Genomic DNA, 27,946 nt, shown 5'->3' with positions numbered 1-27,946 from the left:
CCTCAGACTGGCTCTACCTCTGTAATCCCTCTGTAGACACAGGAGCCACCTGGGAGTGCTCCTGCCCGGGGTGGCCAAGGGGGGAGAGAGAGCACTCACTGCAGGGGAGGGGTAAACCAAAGGATCAGTCTGCAACTGCATTTGCACCCCATCCTGCTTTATGTGGTGCAGTTTATGAATACACAGGACAGAGGATCTAGCTTGTCTCTGCTGCCAAGAAAAGGTTTAAAATTAGGACTAATTTTCGCATTGTATTTTAGATTCTTCTCTGCTCAGACTGAGAACTGTTTCTGTAAGCTCTCCCTTCTTGTTCCTAAGACTCTCTAGCCAGTGATACAAGGATGCATGGATCAAATCTGCATGGATATGGCAGAATTTAACCCACAACAGAGAGACTGAATTAAATGAGCATTTTGCAAAGGGCTGATATGTCTCTGGGCAGCCTGAGTTCATTACAGTTATGTAAGTTTTCTTAAAAACATGATTAAAATTTGAATTATAGTCCCCCAAGTATGCTGCAAGATCTGACTTGGAGCTGCAGCAAGCAGAGCTTTCCTTCGTGTGCTATTTTTGTTCCTTTTGCTGCCATGAATTTGGCATGGCATCCCAGGGAGTGGGATCAAGACAAGCAGTGACAAAGGCCTGATTGCTCCAAATGCTGAGGCAGGTTCTGACCATGGTATTTTGTAACATCTTCTGCACATACTGCACGGAAGTGCACAGGCTGTTAGTGGCAGCACAGAGGGCTCCTCACTTCAGAGGTGAAATCAGGAATGCAGTGTGGAATTTGAGAGAACAGAGTTCTAGGAATCCAAAGGGAAGAGCACTCTGAAATAAGTGAATTGAATGGTGCTCTGAAGTTTAGCCATGAAAGTAGCTCAGGAGCATTGCTGAATCAAATGTCTGTTTATTCATGATCACCACCACCAAGCATGGACAGATGTTATACATAATAGAAATAAACTTTGCTTTAACTGAATACATTCAATTCACAGTGATTAGGCAGAAATAATTTCATTTTCAAGGCTGAATATTTAGGAAGGGGTATATGTGCAACAGTTTCTCTTTAGTGAGAGATAACCACACATCAGAGTTCTGATGTGGATCTGACCTTCCTTGGGGAATTCAGATTTAGGACTAGCTCTGAGACCAGGTTCTAATTTTAATTACTGCTCCCACATTAAAAATTGGTCCCACAATGCGGATAAAATCCACCTATATAAACCAGCAGCAGCAGGACACTAAAGCTTATACAGAGCTAGGCGTTGTGCTGACCTCTGCACAGCATCAGCCCCTTGCTGGGCCATCTCCACAGGAATGAATTGTATCCAGAAAGCACAGCGGAAGAGATGCAGATTAGTATTCTACATAAGGCTTTTAATATTGGGTAGCATAAAGGCCAAGTAAATAATCTAAAAATAACTAAGCATTAATGCTATGAAGACCCTGTGCAGAAGCCACCCTTTGTCTCTTTGGTGCTGATCTTACAACAAGCAGTTTTTATCTTTTGTGATCATATTGTGAATTACTAAACCTAATCACTGAGGAGTTGATTTCTAGCTGATCAGTAGTGGCTCCATAAACTTTAGTAAAGTTATTTTAAACTGTTTCAATTGGCATTTAGCCAATTTGAGAATTGTTTTAAATGTTTAGACAAGCCACTCTCTTAAGAAGTGAGTGATGCTCTTGCACATTAATTCAGCACTGAACTCATTAACTAGCTATGCATGCAGTTTTTTATCAATTTCAACTATTTTCAGTTCATTAGACAGCATGATTAACATCATATGAGTTGAAGTAACAGACCAGTGCATCATCTCACCACAATTGTATCTAGGATAACTTGACCTAAAAGCCATATGGAAAGGACAATTTAGCCTTCCCATACTCAAGATACCAGTTTTGAATATGATCAGCCCAATGTTTCATGGAAAGACTTCAGTTGTGAACTTCTGTACAGAATGTCTGTTTTGAAAGGTGAATTTCTAATTGAGACAAATGGATTTCATACAGTGGTCCAAACAACCATTTGCATAAAAACTACACAACACAATGACAGAAAATTCTTCTCTTCTTATGCCATATTGGTCAATTCATATTTAGTGTGCACATCATTTTCTTCTCCTGGCTGAGGATCTGAGTGATGAATTTCAATAAAAATGACATAGGTCATTGCTCCAAGTACACCTCCCAGCAGAGGTGCAACTACAGGAACCCACCACCAATTATTACCAGCCCTGTAAGACAAAAAGAACAAGAATTAGTGTTATTGGTTACTCTGGTGAACACCTTTCTGTGAATTAGTCACTGAAGACATCCGGTGGTGTGCCACTTACTATACTGTAGAAATTTCTATTTTGTCTCACATTTCTGTAACTGGGTGACACCCACCCTACCCAGGCTGGTTCTGATTGAAATGCTAAATAACAAGCACCAGACAGGTTGGTCTGTGTGTTGTACTTGCTGTATTTTACAAAATAAGGCCTTTTTACTGCATATCTATTTGGGGCCAGAGGTTGATTTCTGCCTTGTGAAAAAGCACGTTTCACTGACTTGCAGGGAAATGAAAGGGCACATATTTATTGTCCAGCAGTCTTCACTTGTGCTGTCCCCAGATGCTTGTGAATAGGTTCTCAGGATGTTAGAAAAGTGGCTTATTTCATCTACATGAAATAAGCCAAGTTCACACCTGCAATAGTATTATACCATCTTCCTCTTGCCAAATGTAATAAATTAAACTGAATTTTGAGTAAATTTACCTTAAGCAATGTAATAAAATAGAGTGACTTTAAAGCTGGTTATCCTTGACTGGAGTGGTCAAGATTTGTATTTCATGATGTAGTATCTGATCTCTATATTTAAAATCTGGTGTCCTTGCAAGAGGCAAATAAATGCTTAGAAGTTTTATACACCTAAAACTTTACCTTAGAACTTTTGTTTTCACTAAGAAAGTCCAGCATGCTGATTCCACTGAAATGTTTACATTTGCACAATTACTAAGATTTCATTTTATATGTGTATTTTTACAGGCATATTTAAAGTAAGACTTCCATCACTGAACTGTATAAAACAATAAATAACAAACTTTTAATGCAGGAATATTGGGCTGGCAGAATTGCTCTCCTTTTCCTAGAGGTCCACTTTCAGACAGTAAATAACTGAGTATCTATGTCAGAGCACAGTGTCTTTTAACTGTACTGATGCATTAAGGTGTTTTGATTTGATAACATGCTGTATTAATTGAATATGTGAGTCTCCAATGAAAATCCAGCTACCTCAATTTCATGCGTATTGAAAATGGAGAATTTTTTTTTCTCCCAGAAATACAAAGGGACAAATTAATCTGCAAGAGAAACTTTACAGGAAGCTGCAGGGGAACTTTTAAACTGTCACGATAATTATTCAGCACTCAGTTGTGGAGCTTTATGCAGAAGGGAACTTGTATTTGTCACAATGCAAGAATAGAACTGGGAGAATATTGTTGCCCTGTTGATTATACTATTACTGCTTGTTCAGAAATGCCTTGCATGTGTGTGTTATACCTTTGGAATTATTTCTGTTTTGCCCTGAGGATATAAAGTAACTTCTGATGTTGTTTTACTGAGTTTATAAATCTGTTTTTGAATCATGGATGGTTGTTGAGCACTTGAATTTCTGGAACAAGCATGGACTAATGTTTTATTGAATTAATCAGCAGAACAAAAGCTTTATCAAGTACTTGCATGTATTCTTCTGCGTGATGTGTTTATACGGGGGTGTGTAGTGAAGGTGTTTCTTGGCAGGGTTCTCTCAGCCTGTGCCATGAGCTGGCCTTGTCAGCTCCTGGGTGACCTTCTGCAGATCACGGTCTGTGTCTGCAGCAGCTGCAGTCAGCTGTGTGCGGGACAGCCTGTGCTGATGCTGGCTGTGAAGCCTTTGAAGAGAGAGGCTGCTGCCAGAGCTGCAGTGAGGTCAGTCCGGACCCAGCCGAGCAGGGGTTTCTGTGGCACTCAGTGCTCTGCCATTGGCACAGGAGCAAGAACTCGCTGTGACAAGCACAGATGGCCAAAGGCCCCTCAGTGCCCTCAGCCTCTGGCTATGCCCACACAGCTTTTCTTTAGGAGGGCACCCAGCGCCGCCTCTGCCAGCGGCGGGTGCTGCGTGTGTGGGGAGGAGGCAGGAGGGGCCTGGCCGGCAGAGCTGAGCTTGGCTGCGGGAATTCCCGGGAAAGGACAGTGTCTAAGCTACGGGGACTGGGAACTTGGGCCCAAATTTGCAGATACACCTTTCACTAGCCAGCTGCTGCGGGAAAGGGAGATATCGCTGTTCGTGAGGTAATGCGGGCTGCAGGGCTGCACCCCAGGAAAGGGAATTCGTGAGGTAATCCAGGCTGGAGGGCTGCACCCCGGGAAGAATGCTAAATGCTTCAGAGCCGCTTTGGCACCCAAATATCTGTGCAGACAGGAGGCTGGCCTCCTGGCCCTTCCCGCGGTGCAGTTCAGTTCGGCGCTGCCGCCGTGTCCCCGGTGCCGGCGGCCACGAGGTGTCAGCGTTACCGCGCCGAACCGCGCTGGGCTAGCCCGGGCTGCCTTCGAATGCTGCCACCAAATACTGCTCTGGAGAGCCCCACCTCTCTCTCTTATTGCGGTTTCAGGCTCGGTTTTGCTTGTCAAAATCCAGTCTGGTGTTTGGAATCAACGCTCTGGCTGTTTTCTCACTACAGACAATACTTTGCTCCCCAAACTTTTCTTAAGTTTACTAGCATATTAAGTGTATGCTTAGGGAAACTCCTGGTTTTCTGAGGGGAGCCTTTAACCAAAACAAGCTATTTGCATGGGCTAGGGAAACCACACCACAGCTTGTGTCTTCGGGCTTGGCTTTGGGGGAAATGCTCCTTTAGGTGTCTTTGTGCAAAATGTACTAAAAGAAGGATTTAGAAAATCCCAGCTCAAGTGCAGTCCTGTCATCTGGACAATTCCATGGTCCAGCAGAAGGGCTTCCCTCCAGTCCAGTTGCCCGCCTGAGAGCATCATAAAACCAGCATTTACTATACCTTCAAGCATGTATTCCTTCAAAGGGAAGAGGGGTTTTCTCTGTTGTGAGGTAATTATCTCAATGTTTAGAGTATTTGCTTGGGAACAGTGTAGAAAGTCTTGCCATTATTTATCTGATCTATTCTAGGAAAAGTTTGGCTGTAGCCAGACCAGTGAGCTGATCTCTCACCAGAGCTGGGCTACATCCAGCCTTGGCTCTGTGCTGTGTGCCTGTTTCAGCTATGCCATGCCTGGCTTTTTTTTTGTATGAGAAAAGCTGTGCTACAGCTTTCCTCAAATAAGGTACATGATTTGTGTAAATAGAAATCATACTGAATAAATAGAGGTTATTTGTGCTTCTTTTATTTCTTACTAAAATAAAATCTCTGCTAACCAGAGCTCTCCAGTGGCCTACAGTACTACTGGGGATTCCTACTTGTAAATAACTGGGAAAACAAACAATACAGAAATAAACCAAAGGATCTGCTTCCTGGTGACAGATTACTCTTGCTTAGATACCCCAGAGTGCCTCTTACCCTGGCTACGTGTAAGATGTGGATTTGATGTGCAGCTAATTAGCTGTGCATTGGGCCAGCCAAGAGCGTGTGTGTGTGCACATGGGGATTGGAGAGGGCTCTGAAATGTGGGAAAATGAAGGGAGCTTTTCCATTCACTCTTTCACTCCCAGCCAGGAAGTCAGGCTTTTAGATTGCTGTATATCTCTACAGTAACTTAGAAGTAATCATAGACTAAATCAATCTGATATGTCTCTGTTTTTTACAGCACCCAATAAATATTTCCACTTAATTGTCTCCTGATTTTTTTCCCCCCCGAAAGCTGCAAGACACAAGAAGAAAGCACTCATATTTTCAGTGACCTCTTAGAAACTCTAATATTTTGAGAAAGGTCTTCTTGAAACAATGATTGATATTAGAGATTATGCATGTTTGATTTGCCCTAGGAGCAGGAAATCCTTTTTAAAGCCCAGTTCCTAGAGGATATCTGGCTTAAAGTGCATGAATAGCTGCTTCTGGTATGCAAAGAATTACCTGTATGTATATAAAGTATGACTTGGTACCATGTTGAATCAGGATCTTACTTTCCTAGAAACATTTTTAGCCAGGAGCATCTGACTTCATCTCCAGGCATACTTACGTGAATACTTCCATCCCCCATCCTGCAACGGCTGTGAAGAGCCTTGGGCCAAGATCCCTGGCTGGGTTCATGGCACAGCCACTGTTCATTCCCAAGGAGCAAGTAAGAACAATTATAATAAGTCCTACTGCAATTGGCTCCAGGCCCTTGGGAACACTCTTATTTTTGGTGTCAAAAATAGCAAATACAGCCAGAAGAAGAACAGCTGTTGACATCACCTGACCAAGGCAAAGAAAAGAATATTGAATAAATACATGTAGATTCTTTCCAATAATGAAAAGAAGGGCTATGGCAGCTTTGTGGATTGGAGTGGCTTAGAGCTGGTATTTAGTTTTATCCCACTATGTACAATAGCAAAATTTGGAACTCAGCGCTTTTCTACTTCACAGTAATGAGAAGTTTTGATATCTGAGCTGAAAGACAAAGACAAGAAATGTGCTGAGGAAATTTGGAAAAAAAGTCTGCAACAACAAGAGGATTTAAAAGGCATTTCCTCTGTGAGGTCTAATGTTTGTTTCCACTTTTTTTTCCTCTCAGTTTTACACTTTTATTGACTCAATTTTTGGTAGTTCTGCTGCTATAGCAATGCAAACAGTTCCATTGATATAGAAGTGTTTTATGTGACTGTAGTTTATGCTGAAAATTTAGACTAGATAAGCATCTCTTTATCCAGGTGTTGTAAAACATCAGAAGAAAAAGTGAAATCTGTCAAGTCAAAACTGAGCAGCTAAAATTAGGGTTGCATGCATAACTGGACCATGAACTCTGTACTACATATGCTAATTGAGCTGATGAAGGAAATTTTCTTGGAATTACTTCAATGCAAGTACAGCTCTGCTTAAATAAAATGCTTTGTCAATGTTGATTTTGCTAATAATTAACTTGATAGGAAAACAGACAAAAGCTCTAGCGATGTCAAAACATTCAATTTCTATACTGATTTGAAGAAGCTTAAGTTTGAGGGATTTAAAAATTATTTGGTTTTCATCTGCTTTTAAGCTTGTTTTGAAACATGCATGGGTAAAAAATATCATAGGGAAAAATCTGTTGACTGATCCAAAGATCAGAACTGTCTTTCTTACAAAACTTCAAAACAATGTTTAGATTTTTTTGAAGCCAGATTGCACAATCTTTTACATAATTAATTTCTGTGTTCAGGCCATCTCTTGTTTTTCATACCTTACTCATTCAGTATTTATTTCATGTATTCCTGAAGAAGGTGGGTAAGTTGATTAGGAATATGTAAAAGATATGAAACTGCATCTTTTGCTGTTGCGTAAGTGGAATTAAAGGACAAAGCTTAGAAATGAAGTTGAGGATTTTTCAGATTCATTAATTTGAAAAATAAATACTACAAATCTATCTGCAAAAAAGAAGGTTAGAGAGGAGGCTTGTGGAAGCAGAAAAATCAGTTGTTCAGGGTATGTTAAACTGTCTGCTTAAGCATTATTTAAGGAATAATAGGTCCACAAAATGGGCTGGATTTTGATGTAAGTGAACATGACTGCTGAGATTTATGGAGAAACATTGATTTATGCTGAGCAAAACCTCTTACATATATTGCTTTAAAGACATTTTGAGTGCAACAATTAAGATGATGTATGAGAAAGAACAACTTGAAATTATTTTGCTTGTAAAATATTACTAAAATGTAACCCAATGCAAACAGCATTGCATTCTCATTCTATTGTACAAGGGGATATCTGGCTGAAATGGTGAGCTTTGGCACACTTTTTAGATCTATGTGGTTTTTTTACTGCTTGGCTTACAGGTTTTTTTACATTTAATTTGTAGAATTAAGATAGCAAGTGCACTTACCTGATCTGCAAATCCATTTACAAGGGACAGATAGGGAGCTGGATATGTTGCAAAGATCTGTGCTGTTGCATTTGGTCCTGTGACTTCAAGTTTTCCATCACTGTACTCCATAAAGGCATCTGTAGAAAAAAAACAGCAACTGCTTGCACTTCTCCATGAACTTTTCTAGGTTTTCTAGGACTGGAATCTCTATGTGATAGGTCTGTGCACTTCACATTCTCAACTGAAACTGATCTAAGGTCCCTTCCAACCCAAACCATTAGGTGATTCTCTGATGGATTTTTTTTCCTAGGTGCCCCATTATTGGATTTGTGGTGATGTACTCCTCATACCCTCCTGTCTCATTTCTCCTCCTGTGCCTTGAAGTACTTGTTTCATGTACCACAGATTTCCAAATGGAGCTGGTTTTCCCCTGCTCATAGCTCCAAACTCAGTGCCAAGGAGCATTTTCTGATTCTGAGTACAGATGTGTTATCTGCAAGATGTGCTCCATTTTTTCTGATGACCCAAGAAATACACAGCATCCTGATGGTGCAGTTGTGGATTCCCAGCCAGCAGGAATTACTGCTATTCCATTTGACAATGGTGCAGTTTTAGAATTAGGAAGATATTAAATGGGATACTCAAATCTTCATAGACAGATATGAGTAACAAACTCTAATCCATTATTTTATGAGTGGATCTGGTGATGAGATGATATTTGTGAATAAAGAAATAGCTCCCCATCTCCTATGGAAGTTGTGGTGAGGGTGATAAGCCCCTCCTGAACCTAGAAGATAAATCTATTTCTCCTTTTTTCTGTTTATTCTAGCTTTTCTTAAAGCCACAATATGAGTGCAGAGAATTTCAGTTGTTTGCTTAGATCAGGCTCTCATTTGAAGTGTCAGATAATTCTGTGGCGTTTAACTATCATGGGGGGAAAAAAAGGGATGATCTCCTATGTCTGTTTTTCCACCAGTGACTACTTTTCAGTGCACCTCAGAGTATGAAAGTCCTACAAGCTGTAGGAAGTAAAAACTGCAGAAGAGGTTTGGAAATTAATTAGAGCAAGAGGAGGATTTGAGCAGAGATAGGGATATGAGAAAATCCAGCACTCCTGAATATGATGAATATGTCCCTAACCTAGACCTAATCTTCCTACTTTGGCTCCCTTCCCTACTGCTGCCCTTGTGGCAGAGCACAGTTTCTCCCCTGTCAACCCTATGTACCTGTTGACACTGCTGCATCATGGCCACAGCCATAATTCTCACTGTCAGGCTTGAGGAGAACTGATTCAGATGAAAATCCTGTTCTAGATTCCAGTATCCAAATTCTAACACTAACCTTAAAAAAAGTAAACTCTTCCCAAAACAGTTCTCATGATTCCTATGGATTTTCCTCTTTGGGGGATTACTGTGGGCACTGAGCACTGAGCTGACATGCAAGGAGCATTTCCATTTTTGTCCTTCCTGCTGCACCTAGACCCAGCATGGTCTGCAGACATAGTGCCCACAGGAGAGAGATGTTGGAAGAGATGGGCTGGGCCAGTGGAAGCAGAGTTTTGGAGCAGGGGTTTAAAGCACAAGTGATCCAACTGAGTGGATTCAGTCAGTCAGTTACTGTTTTTTCCTTTGCTGGCACACTGTGTAAAAACCCCCTGTGCCTCAAGGATAGGGGGAAGTTTTCCTTTTTCCCTGTCAAATATGTGATCTGTTTATCACTGTACCTGGAGTTCATTGCCTTGGAGAGTTACCTCTCAAGGGTGGTCTGAGCTTTGGTCAGGAGGGACTTGATCTCATATCCTGTACCCTCAATGAACAATGTTGGTGATTCTTGCCTACAGGCACTTGTAGCAGGTCTTTAATGTTTCTAATTTGCCTGGAAGATGGATAGCCCTATATCCTGCCTATTAAGTAATTTAAAATCCTTACTGAGAAATACATGATCTCAGAGTATCTGATTTCCCATGAATAATTTTTCTAAATATCAGAACATTTCCTGGAGTATTAAGTGTTTCAGTAAATTTGTAGGGTACCTGGAATGTTCAAGCCGTTGTTTTTCCCTTCAAATTCTTTATGCTCTTTCCTTTCTTCTTTTTGTAGCTTTAGCTTCATTCCTGCCATTAGCCCTGTGTGAACAAGAGTCCTCTGCCTGCCTGACATTCATTGAAAAATTGGGGCCTTAGAGACTGCCTGACCTCTAGTTTGTCCTGTGAACATGTCTAAGGTGTACTCACTGTAATAAATCCCAAAGACAGCCGCTGCTCCAACGAATGCTCCCAGGAATTGTGCTAATATGTAAATTGGTAATTTGGTCCATTTTAATCTTCCAGTCACGCACATGGCTAATGAAACAGCTGGGTTTATGTGACCACCTGAAAAATAAATCAAAAATTAAGTCACGTGGATGACTCAGATACATGAGAATAGGTGAAGGATTTGTAAAAATGTGGGCACTTTTGAACACCAGAACAGTACATGGTTTTCTCGATTTTATTTTGCAGTTAAATGGTGACTGCAATTAAACTGAAACAAGTTGGATGAAATCAGAGGAGGGAGAGCAAAAGCCACTAAGATCCATCCTTACTCTTGATGCTCGCGGACTATGCTCCTTATCAGACTGCTGTCCTGCAGTATGTAACTTATAGAGAACTTTTCCAGAAAAATAGTAACCTGCCCCATTGGCTGGGATGGGAGGGTCCCTTATTCTGCACATATTCCCTCTCCTTGAGGCCTTTGACTTTATTTTCAGGGGAGAACTGGGGCAGAAAAACATTCCTTTAGTATCCCAAGCACATATTAGGATAAGGACTGTTACTGGCTTGAGCTTGTATCTTGAGACAGTTCTGGAGTGCCCTGGACTTAAGTAATGTTTGTGTCCCTGTCTACAACCTGGGGTTACTTAGGAACTCAGTTTTCATAAGACAAAATCAAATAATGTTAGGGCTGTCCAGTTTCATGTTGGCTGTTGGTGAGCTGTGCCTGGATGGCACCTGAGGACAGCAGTGCATAGTCCTTCACTGTGTTTCTATCTGGTTCTTGTGCTTTCCAGAAAGGTCCATGATAAGGAAATTGATAAAGTAGCTGTGCTGAAACAAATTTCAGTTTCCTGTGAAACTTCTTTCATTTTTTAATTCAGGAGTAGCTACATCTGAACTTATGCATGAAAAAAGATTTCAGTAACATTGGAATTCTTCATGACAATTTTAGTTTCTAAAATATATTTATTATGTCATAGGGTCTCTTCCCACAACATCTTTAGTCAACAAAAAAGGTGTTGTATGCTCTTGGAAAATTTCATTGCTTACAGATATATGGTTGCTACTTAAGAAACACAAATTGCCAAATAAATGAATAGGTACTTCTTTGTAATAAAGCCCCACATTTTGTAAAGACATAGGAGCCTTTGCTTATCTTTCAGATAAGGTCTCATTTTGGTCTGTAAGAATATCAGAAAAAAAAAAATTGGCCTTTGTCTTTGGTAAAATAACTGAAAGAGCATGTCCTTTATCTCTCAAAGATTAGTGATGGAGAAAGGGCTTCTGTGTACAGTTTGTGTTTGTTTGCACTTCAGGTCAGTGAGTCATTATCTCTTATGAAATCCAGGCACCTTTGATACATAATGAACTGACAAACACAGATAAAAAGCTGGATAAAACCTTCTTTGTAGCATTTCCAAATGCTGACCTAGTAATGCCAGTCTTGAATTAAAAGCTGAATTGCTCACTGTGTTTCAAATTCTTCAGCACAGAGCAAATAGATAGATGGCACCTAATTTAACAGCCCTTCATGGGAATTTTGATTAATTGTTGTCTTTGTTCCTTACTCTGGCTGGAATTAATAATTTTCCTTTCTTTCAACACCTGATTTTATTTCCCCACCTGTATATAATACAGGGTGACTATGATGGCCAGGACAAGTTATAATAATATTACAGAGGCCTAATTAACATTTAATGTGGAAAGGTAAAGTCTAATTGAAGGCTCTCATGCTGACATAGGGGAGTTACAAGATGCTTGGTTTCTGTGCCACTGGTTTAAAATAAAAAGTTCACTTTGGACACTGTGTTCCTCCTTCTTTTGTGGTTGCAGTGATCACAGTCATCACTCTGAAATGCTAAGTTGGATAAAATAGGGGAAATTATCTAGATATTGAGGAAAATTAAAAAGGGGAATTTTCCTAAATAAAAAGCTGAAATTCACTAAACATGTAGACAATATATATTGTTAGCGTTAATTTAGAATTACATAAAGAACTGATGAAAAATATTTTAGCAGTACCTAAACATGAGAATTTGACTCAAGAGCCACAGAAATTGCAAAAAAAAATCTATCTAGGAACTTGCATTCTGAAATGTCCACTAGTAATCGTGTGTTGGATAATAACAGCCTGTTGAAATATCTGTTCCTATTTTTTCACAGAGAAAGTGCACTGCATGCAGAATCCTTTGTCGTGGGAATAGCCCAGGAAGCACAATACTGCAACATCTGCAACTGCTCTGCCCTGCTGGGATTGAACTCTAATTTTCTACATAATGATGGAGATGAATATCCCTTAAAGGTGCAAATTTAGGACAGGTCTTCACAGGTTTGTTTTCATGAATCTGCATTAGATGAGTTTAGCTGCCTCCATGCAAACCAAGAGCTGTAGTTAAAAGTTGTTCAGATAATAGGAATGTGCTGCTGAATTAATTTCGTGTGATATTAAGGAACAGTTCTGGTTTGTGTCAATGACAGTGAAAAGACTGCCTGTTTTGTAGAACCTGGAGCACTTTCTAATGTGAGACTTTCTAATGGAAACCTTCTGCATGGTGCCTCTGTAAAAGAATTTGTAAAGAGAAGAGAAATGGCTATTGTAATTTCTGTTACAGCAACTATTTCTAATGTCCTAATTACACCTAGAGAAATTTGTCCAGACCAACTTGACCCTCTTATGAAGGGTAAGAAATGCCTTTATGAGACCTGGAGTACAAGGGCAGCATGTGCTTTAAAGGCCAATATAAACTCTGCATACAACATAAAGTATTGTGTATTTTTGTGCTTAGCATTGTTCTTACAACCCATCATTTTCTATTTTAAAGGAAGACTTCAATTGTTAAAAGCATTTATGCTAATGTTTCCAATCTTAGTTTGGCCAAATTGAATGGTGGAACTAGGAGACAAGGCAGCCTCCAATATGGCACCTGTGGACACTGGTTAGTTGCCCCAGCTAAAGAGCGATTCCTGACCAATCAGCTTGAGCAAGTGCTAAAGCAGAAATAAGGGGGATAGGACACTGACAGTGTCATTGAATGTACCTCTGGTTCTGAATCTTTCTGCTGTTTCTGCTTTCTATGATCTGGTACTTCTGTGATTATCAGGAGCAGACTTGCTATTGCCTGTCATAGGACATGAAGAAATAAATTGCACTCTGTAAGGTGAATCCTGTTCATTATACCCATTAGTGGGTCCTTCTGCTTTCTGTGTAACTGGCCACCATTTTGTCTGGTGACTGCTGGATTGCTCTTTGTGGTTATTTCTTTAAACACAGTGTCTGTTCTGCCCAGGATCATCTCTATTGACAGGATTTTCAAAGCAACACCAAACAGATTTCTGGTTTGCATAGAACACTTTCCATAAAAGCCAGAGGTCTGCCAAGGTTTTCACAGTGTAGTTGAGATCAGAATTTGGTGGGATAATTTTTCAAACACAAAGAATAGAAGGAAATAAGAACACACAAGATTTTCTAGCAAAACTCTGGTAAAGGTGCAGACTCTGCTGTAATGGTGCTTACTGTTGCTAACTCATGATTGTTTATACCATGAAGTGGAAGCCCTTTAACAAGGGAGCCTTAGCACTGTAGCAATAAATGCTATAGAAGAAAAGTGACTTACCAGAAACGCCCCCGGTAACATACACAGCTATGGTGACTGCCATGGCAAAGCCCACCGACACCGTCATGGGCCCTCCATGCACTCCGCGGCTCAGCACGGCCTGGCCCACACACCCACAGCCCAGAGCCTGTGTTTGGAAAGACAGGTGTCAAATCACAGCTGTGTCTGTCAAATGTTACTGCTTGTGACTTCTGCTCTCCTGGTATAGCTGCAAATGCCTTTGAATGCTGAAACAGTGCTAGAATTTGTCATGTGTGCCATTGCTGCCTTTCCTGCAACGCACGTTTGCTTTTTATTTTTCTCATCTCTGTCACAGGGAAGAATGTCTGCTAATGAGGACCTCTCCCCACACAGAAAACTGTTCTCAGACACAATGAGGGGATACTCATCAGAACTTGAAGCCCAACAAGATTGCACTGCCCCTTCAACAAAACTCTGCATCTGAAAGTAAAATTAATTCTCTGAGGTAAGTTCTCAGTTCCAGACTGATGTGATAAGTGATGAAAAATTTACTGTAAAAGTTATGAAAGATAGTTCAAAAATGTTTTAATGTTTAGTGCTGAAAATAGGGATTGAGACAACTTTCTGGTATTTACATTGTGTGTTATTGTTATGCTGACTTTATATCATATATTGCTCTGACAAAATATTTCACTGACTCCGCAGCTTGAACAATTAACTGAAGTAGAGATGTCTAAATAATTCACATTGAAAAATTCTAAATGGATTTAAACTAGTTTGGGTTTTTTGTTGGTTCTCCTCAGAATAAAGTTCAGTAACAGGTTTAAATATTTGCTTAAGATGATGTTTATTCAGTTCAAAAGCCTCTGCTTACCTTCAAGCATATATTTAGAGTCTAATAAAGATGACAGGAAAGATATTCAAAGGGACAAAAACCTTGTAGTTTGAGATAGACTAGCTGATCCATTTCTATGTCTTTGAAAATCTGCTTTTTAAATATATGCCTATGTGCTCTGCTGCACAAGGAGCCAATACTCTATGGAAGCTCTCAAATAATTTCTATAGTCTGAAAATTTTTGCTTCTCTGCAGCGCTAACTGATGTGACTCATACAGTTTCTGGGACGTGAGTAGATATATGTTGAGCAACCTTATTGCTTATTTTCAGTTGCAAGGCAACTGAATTCAGAAACTGCAAAGTAATGGGAAAATCTGTCTTGCCTTAGAAATAGACTGTACCAAAATGATTTGGTGATCAAGGTTTAACAAGCCAAGTCCTGCTCGAATAGATGCAATTTAAACAGGAAAATCATCCTTTTGTTTCCATTATTTCCCCAAGGGTTTTAGCTAATGCCAAAATGTGACAGAAAAGCTCTCAATAAAATTACTCCCTTAACCAGCTTTTGAATGCAGATGACATTTCTAAGTGCCCCGAGACTGTGTCATATGCCCAGGTGCAGCTCTTGCCTGAGGTCATAATCATGTAAGCAAACAAAACACTCACTGGTGCCAGAGTGTTGCAGCTTGGGTTATGTAAGGGTGGGGTGGTGTTAGATAGCCACAGTTTATTGGACTGTAATTAAAAGCTCCAGGACACAGTGCAGGCTCCAGTCAGCTGCTGTGTGAGAGATGAGGCACGCCTGCGTTAGCCCTGCTCTCACCTGCACTGCACGTGATCAGCACAAATGCACAGACAGACAGCAAACTGAAATAAAACAATAAAACACAGTGGGGCTGGTCACAGCTGAAACGGCATCTCTTTTTAAACTTCATATGAGACAATTCCTAATGTGTTTATATGTTTAATATGGAAAGAATGGGTATACTGGAATTCATAAGAATCTGCAGGAGGTGGAATTAACATCCTCTAGTCATCACTTTCCAGATTTCTTAAAGGGAGTATTCCAGAAACTGCACCAAGCAAGATTTTGGGGAAGATATGACTCAGATGAAGAGCAAGCTCAGTAGGCTGCTCTGGGCCCTGCATATACTGGGGTGCAAGTTGAATGCAGGCAACCAGCTCAATCTACAAGTAGAGTGTGCACTTGTGTTCTGAAATGGCACAGGCAAAGTTTTGCAGATTCAAAGGCCATTCTTTTGAAAACGTTACCTCTTTCTGTAAGGATGATGAAGAAGAGAACAGGGGTAGAGGAGATGGTTATAGAAGGATAGGAGATAGCAACATCTATGTATATCAACTATAAATTCACAAGAAAAGGGAAGGAAATAACAGAGGGAGGCTGTGGCTTCCCTTCCTTTATTAGCAGAACTGAGGAGAGCCACACAGAACAGCTGTGCAGTCCTCTTGCATTGTAGCTCCTGCTCTGCACATCTTAGGGAAATACACAACCACAGATGCTCCATTTCTGTGCTAACCAGTCTCTCTTCTACAGAGAAAACATGTGAGCCAGCTGGAACAAGGCTGCACTCAGGGGACCTGCTCATGTACAATGACTAAATGCTGCTACAGGCACAGTCAGTGTGTGCCCATCCAGGGATGGGAAAACTGGAGCTGAGCCTGCAGGTCTGAGCTGTGTCACTGTAATACTCTCTCATTTGCTGACCTTTTAAGAAGGAGAGAGAAAAGTTGCCTCATAGCTACTGTAGTTAGGTTGGTGCAACTGGAAACTATCACCCAATCATGTAATTACACAAACAGCAATGTAATACCTTGGAAGTCTTTGTTTGACTGAGTTAAGACCATCTAGATCACTGAGTTGTAATTAAATATTCTAAGATTTTAGGCCAAGCTCAGCCATCAGTGGCACCCACATCACTCATTGATTGAAGCACATGGAGTAAATGGGAGTTTAATTTACATAGATTACAGCCAGATCTCTTTATCTTATCTTGTCTATCTTATGTTGCCAGATTTTCCTCTTAGCAGTTGTCTATAGCCTGATCTGCTTAAAATTACTGGAGTACTTTCAGCACTGACTTTTTTTTGTTCATAAAATCATTACTGCCCTGAAGAACATGCTTGGGTGTGAAATAGCTGTCTGAACCTTCTCTACCAAAAACTAACTTGCTTCATAGGCCATTAGATCATTCTCTTTGTCTTGGATAACAAGGCTAATGTTAGGAAAGGAAAACAACTGGCCTTCAATGAGTCTAAGGTCCTGTTACTGTCTGGAAGCTTGCAGGACTTTGTGTCCCACATCAGAGAGACTAAAGATCATTTTGCCTCTATCTTACTATTTTCAGGATTTTTCCAAATGTTTGTAATAGCATTTTTCAGTGTAAATAGACTTTCTGCTAGACCTGAAACCAAAATTTTAGGGAATCTATTTTTCTACATGGCCAGTAAAGTTTTAGACATCTTAAAGAATGCTTATATAAAAAAGCCCCCTTCTTATCACCCAGTCCTAGGAGTGGTGTGCATTTATAGGCAGACCCTCTGACTGTCACGTTAAAGAGGCAGCTGAGCTTTGAGCAGTGTGTAGGGAATGAGCTGTGCTGGACTCTGTTCATCCCCAGCTCCAGCTGTGGTGACACACCTGCAGGGGGTTCCACAGGTGTCCCTGCAGGCACAGTGTGGCCTCAGTGGCTGCACAGCTGATGATGCTGTGCATGAGTTCAGGAATTCAATGGGTTATAAGGAATACAGTCAGCAGGTACAAAAAAAAAAAAAAATTAATCATAAACTGCTCACTTTCAGTCATGAAATGCTAGAAAAATAGTGGCTGTATTTGCAGGTAGGGATCTGTGCCTATGAAAACTTCACAGCATTCTTCATGGTGTACTGTAGTCTTGTGCAGTTCCCCTACCCAACATTAATATTTCCAAATAGGATTAGCTACTTATAAAAGTAGTAAATAAGCTTTTCAGTTTGAGGTGTGCTAATTTGGTTGTATCTTCCTAAGGGAGTGTGTTTTAGAACTCACTTTCATTTCCATCCCTTCATTTACAAAGCAAGTCTGCTTAAGAATTTACCTATTGAATTTCATAATAAGATGTTTTATAATATTAGAAACTTTTTCCACATAGAGATGTATTTTTGCTGTGTATTAAATAGGATCTTAATTCAGACAGGGTTCCTAAATATTCTTTCACCAGGGACAGTAATGCTAAAAGCAACAAAAACAGAGACATGTTAGATTTTCTAAAATTCAGGCCATTAGCTCTGCACGAATTCAGGTTACAGGAAAACCCCTTTCAGGAAAGACCAGTCCTCATCCAATTTAATGTTTAATATTTGCTATATTTTGTTAAATCAGAGAGTATTTAAACTTTTAAAGGTGAGATAAAAAATACAGCTTACCTGTCAAGCTTACTAGTCACAGCTCTTATTTTATCATTAATGAAATGTTTTGGTGAGGTGGGGAGGATTTCTGTACGTTATGATTTAATCAAGTTTAGAGCAATAAAAATTCACTGTATCCGTTCTCCTGATGTTCTTCTGGGAAACAACCAATATCCTCTTGGGTTCAGATGGATTTTAATTTTTTTTCAGACTTGCTATCTCATAAATAAGGGGTGCAAAAACCCCCAAGCCCTTACATTTAGTGAATTAAATAGTATAGACATAAGCCTTAAAATTATTGCCATTTTGAAACCATTTTCTGGTGACAGAAAGAGACATTACTACTTGGAGACATGATTGTAAATTTAATAAAACTTTGGATGATTTGTGTATATAAAGTTTTAAAAACATATAAATATAAGGTTCAAATTGCTTTGTGGGGAAAAAAATAGTGAAAATATTGAGGGACAGACTATGCTGTGTTATATAAACTGATGCTTTTAAATTTTATTATTGCTTTTGCATATGAAATAGGAGACAAATAAAAGTTTGAAATCACCTAGAGAGAATGCAAAAGTCTGCATTTTCTCATATTTTGTTATGATTAATATTGCACACTCCATCCTGAAATGCCAAATGCTTTTCTTTCCTGAATTATAGAGGGCAACTGGTTTGAGTCAGTTTCTTTACTGAAGACTGTTTTTATTTTCTTACTAATTTTTAGAAATTCAGGAAAGAAAATTAAATGTAATATTCAGACACAAACTTTCAGGAGTGAAACATTGCCTGTTGTATCAGGGCTAGAAAGAAAAGGCCAGGCAAAGGAACAACATCTTACCTAGCAGCCTTGAAGAGAAAAAGAATCTGTTCAGGTGCTGCTTCCCTCCCATCTTATTCAATTGTTCTTGAGCTATGATGCTTTGCTTCCTACCCCAAGTGAAAAGCTTTAAATCTTTCTAAACTCCTAAAATATATTTAGTCTCTGCACCAACTCTCTGTGTTTTGTAGCATTGAGAAAGTGTGCAAGAGTGGGCATTGCAGACTCTGAGAAAGGAGGATTTCTATCCTGTCCCTGGAGTGTAAAGGGTGCATGTTCCTTTTCTTTTACTCCTTCCTTTGGCTGCAGAAACAGGGGGGTGGATCTCTGCTGGGCCCTCATGGTTAGAGGTACATGCTTAGGAGTAATTAAAACCAAAGCTGTTTGCTGTTGGAAAAAAAAAAGAGGAAGATGAATGCTTTTAATAGTAAAGAAATGTGTGAGGAATGGGTTAGAGGAACTGAGTCACATTTGCCTTTAAACTGGACCATGGATTGGAGAGCTCCCTAGAATTCACTTGCAACTAGAATGGTTTACTGAACTGTTGAGATCACAAAGATATAAACTCACTGCATAGCACAAACTAAATTTATTGTCTTTTATTCTGTTCTCCAACTGTTTATGACAGTTTTAAAAAGTTATTACTTTTATTACCTTTCTTTTATTTGGTGAAACTTTTGAAAAAACACCTTGTAAATTTGTGTCTGTAAAACATTAATTCAAGTTTTGCGCTCACAGTTGAATGTTGGAAAGATGCAAGTCTGCTATAAGTCTCAGGCTGAGGTGCCTATGCTTCACCCCATAGATGAAACTTTCTGGGGAGAATGGTATCCACAGAAAAAGGTTTTTGGAAATTAAGTTCAGCTTACTGAAACATTAAACAGTGAGTGTTGAGTTATGTGCTGGGGCTGACATTGCAGAAATGAAGATAATTTTCTTCAAAGCTTTCATGTAACACAACATCTGAGTCACCTAAAAGTTTGAAATGTCATATACTGGGAAGCCTAAGTTTGGATGGAAAACAAAAAATTCCCATGGTTTTTCAGAATGTTTTGCTGTCATAAATATTTTGGGGTAAAAGAATAATTAGCTAACCTTCCTTTCAAATGTTTCACACTGCTTAATATTCAGCTGAATTAAAGAATGACTTCTAAAATAGGCTGTCTAGAAAAAAAACCTGGTAATAATAAGATGACGAAAATAACAACAGTATGCAAGAACACCTCCTTAACCTCAGTACAACTAAGGGTCTTTGTTACCACTTTGTCTTCTGTTTGCAATGCTGATTTAATACAGTTTGTATTAAATAGAGTTTGTATGTCTTCACCAGAATCATTAGCAAAATGTAATGCCATCAAGTATATGCAACTATATAACATTAGATTCATGATGGCATTTATTATTTTTTGGTTGTACTATATTTTTGCTGCTAGAGACCCAGATGTATGAATCTCTGACATAAGAGCTGCTCTTCAAAGTGCAAACACTGCTAGGGCTCATGGTATTTGTAGCATTGTGTAATATTTTAAAAGCTGAGTGACAGATCAAAATACCAATTATAAATAAGTTTTAATACCCTCTTATCTAGCTTTGACAAACTTAAGTTCACTAAGAGCTAATTATACAAGGTTATGTACTCCAGGAAATTCACTACTGATGGCAAACAAGGCAGCTGTTAGAAAGTGCTGATATTTAATTTTTTACCTTAGACAAAACTTGCTGTAATTTCATACTATACAAAAAAAAAATTCTCCATTTCACAGAAATTTAGGACTTGGGAATTTATCTTTGTTTAAAATGTCTAAGTAATGGTTTTGTGTTAAATGTTAAACACTTATTTAAGGAGCAAAGGATCAAAAGCTATGTTTGCTGTCATGTAATAACATCATGTAATGAGAATTCTAATGCATGTTTAGAATAAGGGATATATGTTACCCTGCAGTATTGTAATTAACGTGCACTGGAATGTAGGACCACAAAAAGTAGATATAGAAAATTGGTGTAAATTTTAATCTTATGGACTGAGCAAATCTGTGTAATGCCAATCTTGAAGACTTTTCTGAAGCAACTCAACTCTGCAACAGAGCAGGAGCAATAACTTGAATAATGAAGTGGTCAGAATATGAAAACAAAACTAAAACATTTTGATGATAAATAGCCTTCCTCATTAGCTGAGCTGTTTCAGGGCTGTCATGTATTCAGTTCATGCTTGTGTCTTGAATCCTCTAAGCACACACAAACATTTGCTTCAATGGGAGTTGCAAGAGGCTCCCCACCTCCAGCTGGAGACCAGGATTATAGGAATAGATACATAAAACTATCTATTAGGAGCATGTATACTCCCCTCTTGTATTTATATGCTAAATGGAAGCCTGTGTTTTGTCTCAGCAAGGAAGTGAATGCTGCTCTGGCCTCTGGAGATCCTGGCTCCTGTGCAGCTCCTTTCTGGGAAACTCTGTTCAGTAAGATGCTCTTGAGAGTGAAAATGAAATAGAAACTGTGTTAGGTGAGCAGTAGCTGCTAAAGGAAGCCACATGGCCTATTTGGCATCTCCTTTTGGAACTGTTTCAATTCAGATATACTTAATGGCATAAGTCAGAGCAAATCCCATTTTGGTTGAGAGCAATGCAGTCAAGTTCCAAAGAGGAAGTATGGAGAGGAGCATGATTAAAAGCAGAGAGGCAGTTGGATAGGTGAGTTCCATGCAGACTCACTAAAAGCCCCATAAACCATCTATCTGCTGCAGCATGGCTTCCTGACTCTTTTGTGCTAGCACACAGGTGTTGTCCCCCAGATTAACTCACAGAAGTCCCAAGAGGAAATGTACTGACCCAGGAAACATGATTGAGAACTAAAAGCTCGCCAGAGAGCTCTTCCTCAAGGGAGACCTTGGAGCCAGTTCCAGCTGCAGAAGGCTGAGACTGTCTGAGGCTGGGCTCTCAGCCACCATGGTGCAAACAGGCAGGTGTTCTCCCAGCTCAGGATGCTTCCAGGCTCCTGGAGTTTCATGTTTCTTACCAAAATTGGGTGCTTTGCTAAGCAGAGAGCATGGCTCACATGGGCTGTGTTATCAAGTTTATAATGTAAGCACCTGAGAACCTGTGGATCTCTCAGGAGGAATTATATGGAGCATCTCCAGTCTGATTCACTAGACTGAGCATCCATTGATGGTCAGCACATTTCCTGTGATTCTGGAGCTCACCTTCTACTTAATTTTCACCTGGAAAGAATTTTGTCTACGTGCTCTGAGTCCATGCTGCAAGGCAAAGTGCAGCATGCTAAGTAGGGCTGACCAGGAGATTTTATCCAAACTCTGTGCCCAGTGCCTTTCTCAAGGCTTGTTGTGTGAAATCTGTCCGACATGGCAGGCCACACCCTGAGGTGAAGGCTGGGTTTTTCTCTGGTGAGTTATTCCACTTTCTAGATTTCCTGTTTGGAAAACAATGTTGCAAGACTGAGAGTTACCAAAGATGGTAGCTTAGGCTCCTATTAGTACGTGGCCTCTGATGTTATTCTCTAGAAAATTTAGAAATAGCTGATTTGGAGGGACAGAATTTCACCCGGCTAACTCCCAGCAGTGAGTCCCAGATTTGGGTGTGGTCAGTTAGCATTGGCTTCCAGACAGAGCCTGTGGCTAACAGAAATGCTGGCTCAGCCTTGCTCCCTGGCACAGGTGCTCTCCACAGTTTCTAAACCCCATCACAGCAACCTGAGGTGGCTTTCAGCAAAGACATGATTCAACTGTGCTGCAGGCCGTGAACTCTCCTCTCCTTTGTAACAGCTTTAACACAGTTCTTACACTATCCTAGTACTAGAACTTTTGTGTACACGCTGTTTTCCAAGGATTTCTGTCCTCTGACTCACCAGGATGCCTCTTTCATTAGCTCCAATTTAAATTAAGGGTTTAATATTTATCTGTGCTTTAGGTGAATACTAGCTGACAGTTTTAAAGCAACAGCAATAAATAGAATCACTGAACAAACGAGATTGGAAAAGACCTTTGAGATCATCAAGCCTAACCTATCAACTACCAACACATCAACAACTAAACCATGGCACTGAGTGCCATGTGCAGTCTTTTTTTAGACACCTGCAGGGATGGTGACTCCACCACCTCCCTGGGCAGGTGATTCTAGTGCCCAATCACTCTTTCATTGAAGAATTTCTTCCTGATGTGTAACCTAAACTCCCCTTGTGCAGCTTAAGATAACAGCAGAAAAGGCAGTGTTTCTTCACAATAAACACTTGGTACTGCTGCTAACTTGTGCAGTCTAAACATAAGCTGAGGTATGCAATCACTGAGATAACTGCAGTTTAATCCAGGTGAGGCTCTTTCTTCTTTAAACCAAGACTGGAACTAGAAAGGGTAAGAGAAATGAGAAACTCAGATTGTCAACAACAATTATGTAGCTTTCTACACTTTCTACCATTTTCTACTACACTCATATGGTGAATATACTAGGAAATAGGATCTGGGTTTGCATTTCCTTTCTAGTCTTGTGCAGCATAATATTAAATAATAGCATTTGCTGTCTAATCTGCACTTTAATATGTTTTCTTCTCTTGCCTAATTTTATTAGTGGAAGGAGGGGGAGGATCTTGTGGCGAGCACAGAGTACTGGAAGTCAGGTGATGTGGGTTATATTCAGAGTTCTGCCACGGGCTTCCTGTGCAGGCTCCTGTAATCAGGTTTGCTAATATACAAAATTAAGATAATGACGTTTCCCCTCCTTACCAGGGTGTTGTGACATTTAATTCATTAATGTTTGTAAAGTGCTCTGTGCTCCTTGCTTCTAAATGTGCTCCTTACTGTAATAACGTCTTATGGATGGTATTAAATTTGAGAATAATGTTATTTTAGTGCCGGTGCACTTTAGTTGGCTGAACTGTAGTAAAGACCATAATTTCCAGTATTTTATGAGCTACTGGAATTTTTAGATGACTTACTTGAAATTTAGCTTATATAGTTACAGTTATAAAACCTATGACAGTACTGTGCCTGCTACTTTTTTTTCCTTTTTCACTATGATGAAATATTTAGCAATAAGCAAGACTTTGTCCAGACAAAAAGGAGAAGGAAAGAAAGTTTGGCATAAATAGTCTAATTGCTTGACTTCTAGCACTGCTACACAGCCTGCTCTCTCCCCTGGTGAGTCACAGTCCCAGTGCAAAATGCACAGAAAAACTGCACAAGAAATTAGGTAAAGAGATAAAAATAAAAATCTGGGGTTAAAAAAAATGGGAAATTTAGGTTATTTATCTAAGTTGTAGCAGTACTATAGGACCAAGCAATATATATATAATTTATGTTATAGAGTTAAAAACAAACAAAAAATTTTAAACTTACAAAATCTGTGAAGGTTTGGCAATGCAACTCCCAATAAATTCACTACAAATCATAAAGCTGAATTCCTATATTACACAGGAAAACAACGCAACTAAAATTTTCTAAACATGCAGTGCAATATGTTTGTTAATGTAAACAGAATCTGTGCATAAAATGAACTGCTGAGATTTTAAAAAACAGGAAAGTATTAACAACATTCATTGTGCTTATCTGGATTGTTCAGAGCTTACTCCTTCACTGAACTCGTAGATGAAATCTAATGCCAATCAGACAATTGTAGTACATAAAACAATCTGGTTTTTATAGGCAATGATAATTACATGGGGTGAAGAAGGGAATTACAAACTTACCGTCAGAGGAGCAATTCGTTCAGGCTGTGCATGCTCAGGCTGTAACCTCGCTGCTGGCACAGTACAAGGAAAATGTACATGTCCCCTCACAAGCACTGTCCAACATTAGATTAGTAGGAAGAAAAAAAAGCAGCTGACACTTACTATCATTATAAAAGTTCCCAGGAACTCTGAGAGGGCTTCTTTAACCAGGCTGTTCTTCAAGGAAAATTTCTCCTTTAAGCTCCTTTTGTTTTTCCGGCTCATTTTGGCTTCCTCTATTGCTCTGGTGCCCTAGTTACAAATACACACAAAATTTGTTCTGTATTCGTCCCTGCTCCAGCTGAACTTTGACACTTTTACTTAAACATTGAAATATGAGATTTCATCTTGTACAGCCAGTGAAATCATCTGACTGCAGGCATTGACAGAACCAACTCAACATGCCCTAACAATTCATCATGGGTTTGTCATTCTATGCCTTCTCTAAGTGCACTTCTATTTATACTGGTTAGATAATACCAGTAAGTTTGCAATCAGATTTCTTCTTTTTTTCTTATAGAATAGATTAATCATTACCTTTCCTATGATACTTTTTTTTTTAGGAAATAATTCCTTGTAAGAATTAATAAATTGTTTCTATCATCCTGATCAAAAAAAAAAAAAGGCAAAAAGATAAACCACAAAGTAAGGAACCAATATATAGTTGCAAATTTCTCTCTGACCTTGCTTGGGGTTTAAACCGTGCTACTTTTGGTTGTCAAAGAATTTTTCAAGGGGAAGTTGTAAAGAGAGCAAATGCTTGGGAGAATGCTGTACTGTACCCTGTACACAAAAGCCCTTAACTTATGAGACATTTCAGTGGCTAATGAGGAGTCTTACCTTGGTGGTGTGTGTTGAATTTGCATATTCACTCACAATGGTCTTTTTGGACTAAATGCCTTGCTCTCTAGTGAACTTCCCTGTTTACAAAAGAGCAATGAGGCAGAATAAATAAAGAACATTTAATGAAATCTGCTTTGGTCCAGTGGCTCCTTACAAGGCAGAACAGGGAAGTGAAGCACTGAGTTACTATATATTTCCTGTGTGTTTAGCTTAAAAGTGCATGGGTGCTATAATGTAGAGTATTATAATATTATTTTCCATGATCTTAAGACTTGAAGTTGCCAAATATCTCAAAGAACTGCACCTCCCAGAAAAAAATGTGACACTTTTATTCCTTCGGCGTCTTGGACATTTTTATCAGATGTGATACAGACTTTATACTCTCTGGTTGATTTCCGACTATTTTCTGCTGTTTGACTTGACACTAGAACCTCAGCCCAGTTCTGGTAGATTATTTTGGCATGTATTGTAGCTGCTCAGTGCAGCTGAGGTTTGGATCTGTCCTAAAGAGGGCAGAGCCTTACAAGGTTAGGGAAATGTGCCACTTGTTATCCCATCAGTGTTCCTCCTAGCCTCCAGCTAGGTCCTGATGTGTGTTCCCTGCAGCACTTACCACCCCCAGCTTCACCCCTTAAACCCTCCAGTTCTCCCCACCACCCAGTTTTCATCCTTGACTGCTTTTCTGTGTGCTTTTACTCACCTTTCTCTACCTCTGCATCCAAACTCCAGTGTGTCCTCAGGTGGTTCTGAAAGCGCTGCCCTGTGGAGCAGCACGGAGCTGATGCAGCAGCAGATGGCAGCATCCGAGCTGGTGCTGCCTGAGCCGGGGACACCCGTGCAGAGGCGGTGACACTGCTGCAGGACAGCTCCAGTCCTGCTCCACAGGTCCTGCCTGTGGCACAGACACTGAGCCTGCCTCTGGGGAGCCCCTGAAAATAGCCTGTGAATAGCAGCTTGAAAACATTTACCCCACGCCACCGAGAAACAAACATATTACTCAGGACCTCAATTATCACAGCGGGCTGGAGTGTATGTTTGTTATGTCTGTGAGAGAATTCTTTCAGGGTAATGTATACATTAGAACTGAGGGAGGATGCTTGGGAGGATATTCATTACAGCAGGAATGAGATAAACCACTTCCTCTCTTTCAGGAAAATGATAAATAAATAAAGAAACATGTTTATGGAAGCAATTTTTAGTTGTTTGTCTATAGCGATTCCTTCTCTTATGCAGATGCAAGTCTTGCTCACCTAATATATGTAGGTACCACTGAGTTTTGTCTCATAGCAGGTATGAAGACATTAATGCTACTTTTCAACTAATAGTGGGGTAATAGCATGTCAGAGACAGAAATTTATACTCATTTGTTCAGATCACGTTGACTTCCTTATATGAATTTTGTGTCTTTGCAGGGTGGAGAACTGCAACAAAAGCATTTATTTCACATTTGATCCTATCAGATTTTCTTCAATACTTTATAAAAATCATATTTTTAATTCCGTTAATAAGAACTTGGATGCAAAGTTAGACCAAAGGTTCTCCTCAGCTCTATAATGAGATTCAAGCAGGTGCTCTAAGAAAGTATTGAAGAACAGAGTACACAGGGGATGACTGCTCCCTTGGTAAATCCTTCCAGTTTTGACATGTGGCAATTCAAAGGCACTGCCTCACTTTCCAAAGAGAAAAGGGGGCAGCTCAGAACATTTGAATTCAGTTTCTCCTTTTCTTATACTTAGAAAGAGATTCTATGACATTCACCAAATCGAAAAAATATGTATGTAGCATTTTAAGAAAGACAAGTAAAGTGTAAATATAAACACCATGAAAGCTTTGGCTTTAATTGCTATCTATTTGATTAATCCTCTGTTTCATTGCCTTTTAGTTGTATGCAATGGAACATCTGATTGAAGAAGGGAAAGAAAATGCACTGTGATTACTGTTTTCTACTGTTCCCTCACCTGGGCCCTGCTCCCAGAGTCGGAATGAGAAGGATACCAGCAGTGCCACCCATAAATATTGAAACTGTGTCATCTGAGGGAAGAAAATGAAGACATCTTCCAAAAATGGAAGTTATATAAGTAAGTAAGGAGCATACATATTAAATGTAGAACCACAAGAAAGGTCACCAAAAAGATTTTAAGGTTTTGCCAAGAATGTGAAAGTAAGATTCTAAATGTTTTCAAATTCTATTACCAGAGGAGTCGTGTGAGACTGTAAGTAAAGCTGTGGAGGATGGAAGCACAGAAGAAGCATTCAACATGGCTATGTCCACAGCTAAAAGAATTATTTGCCTTGCTAGATTTGGTGGGCTGGGTGTGAGCAACTGTTCTAAAATAAATTGTCATCAGGAAACACTTCAAGAGAAATTGATAAATTAACCAGTAACTAATTGCTGGAGCTGTGCAGTGTTTCCACCAAGGGGTTAAAATGCTCAGCTTCTCAAGTGCTTGTGTCAGTGGGTTGGTTTTCTGCTGATCCTGATCCTAATGTCAGCAAAACAGGCCATAGGAAATATACCACTGATCTTCTGA

General features: G+C 39.6%; 1 protein-coding gene across 5 annotated transcripts; it reads right to left on the bottom strand.

The window, feature by feature from the left end:
* On the bottom strand, positions 1-26,185 carry AQP9 (aquaporin 9). Of its 5 annotated transcripts, XM_054273074.1 has the most exons (8): positions 26,116-26,185; positions 25,413-25,492; positions 24,696-24,824; positions 13,836-13,962; positions 10,201-10,338; positions 7,986-8,104; positions 6,168-6,385; positions 1-2,237 (listed from the first exon to the last, which is right to left on the bottom strand). In XM_054273074.1, the coding sequence occupies exons 3-8, from the start codon at positions 24,795-24,797 to the stop codon at positions 2,075-2,077; spliced, it is 867 nt and encodes a 288-aa protein (XP_054129049.1). In that variant the 5' UTR covers positions 24,798-24,824; positions 25,413-25,492; positions 26,116-26,185; the 3' UTR covers positions 1-2,074. The 5 variants fall into 5 exon arrangements, with proteins under 5 accessions (XP_054129049.1, XP_054129051.1, XP_054129050.1 ...); XM_054273076.1 differs by lacking the exon at positions 25,413-25,492 and having other exon boundaries at positions 26,116-26,162; XM_054273075.1 differs by lacking the exons at positions 25,413-25,492; positions 26,116-26,185 and adding an exon at positions 25,256-25,339.
* Between the last annotated feature and the right edge of the window lie 1,761 nt (positions 26,186-27,946).

This window comes from Melozone crissalis, unplaced genomic scaffold (assembly GCF_028551555.1).
Source record: "Melozone crissalis strain CALT ecotype California unplaced genomic scaffold, PUWL_Pcris_2 ptg000014l_1, whole genome shotgun sequence".
In the NCBI taxonomy this organism is placed as follows: domain Eukaryota; kingdom Metazoa; phylum Chordata; class Aves; order Passeriformes; family Passerellidae; genus Melozone; species Melozone crissalis.
The sequence above is the reverse complement of the archived record's forward strand: the minus strand, read 5'-3'. Positions and strand labels throughout refer to the sequence as shown.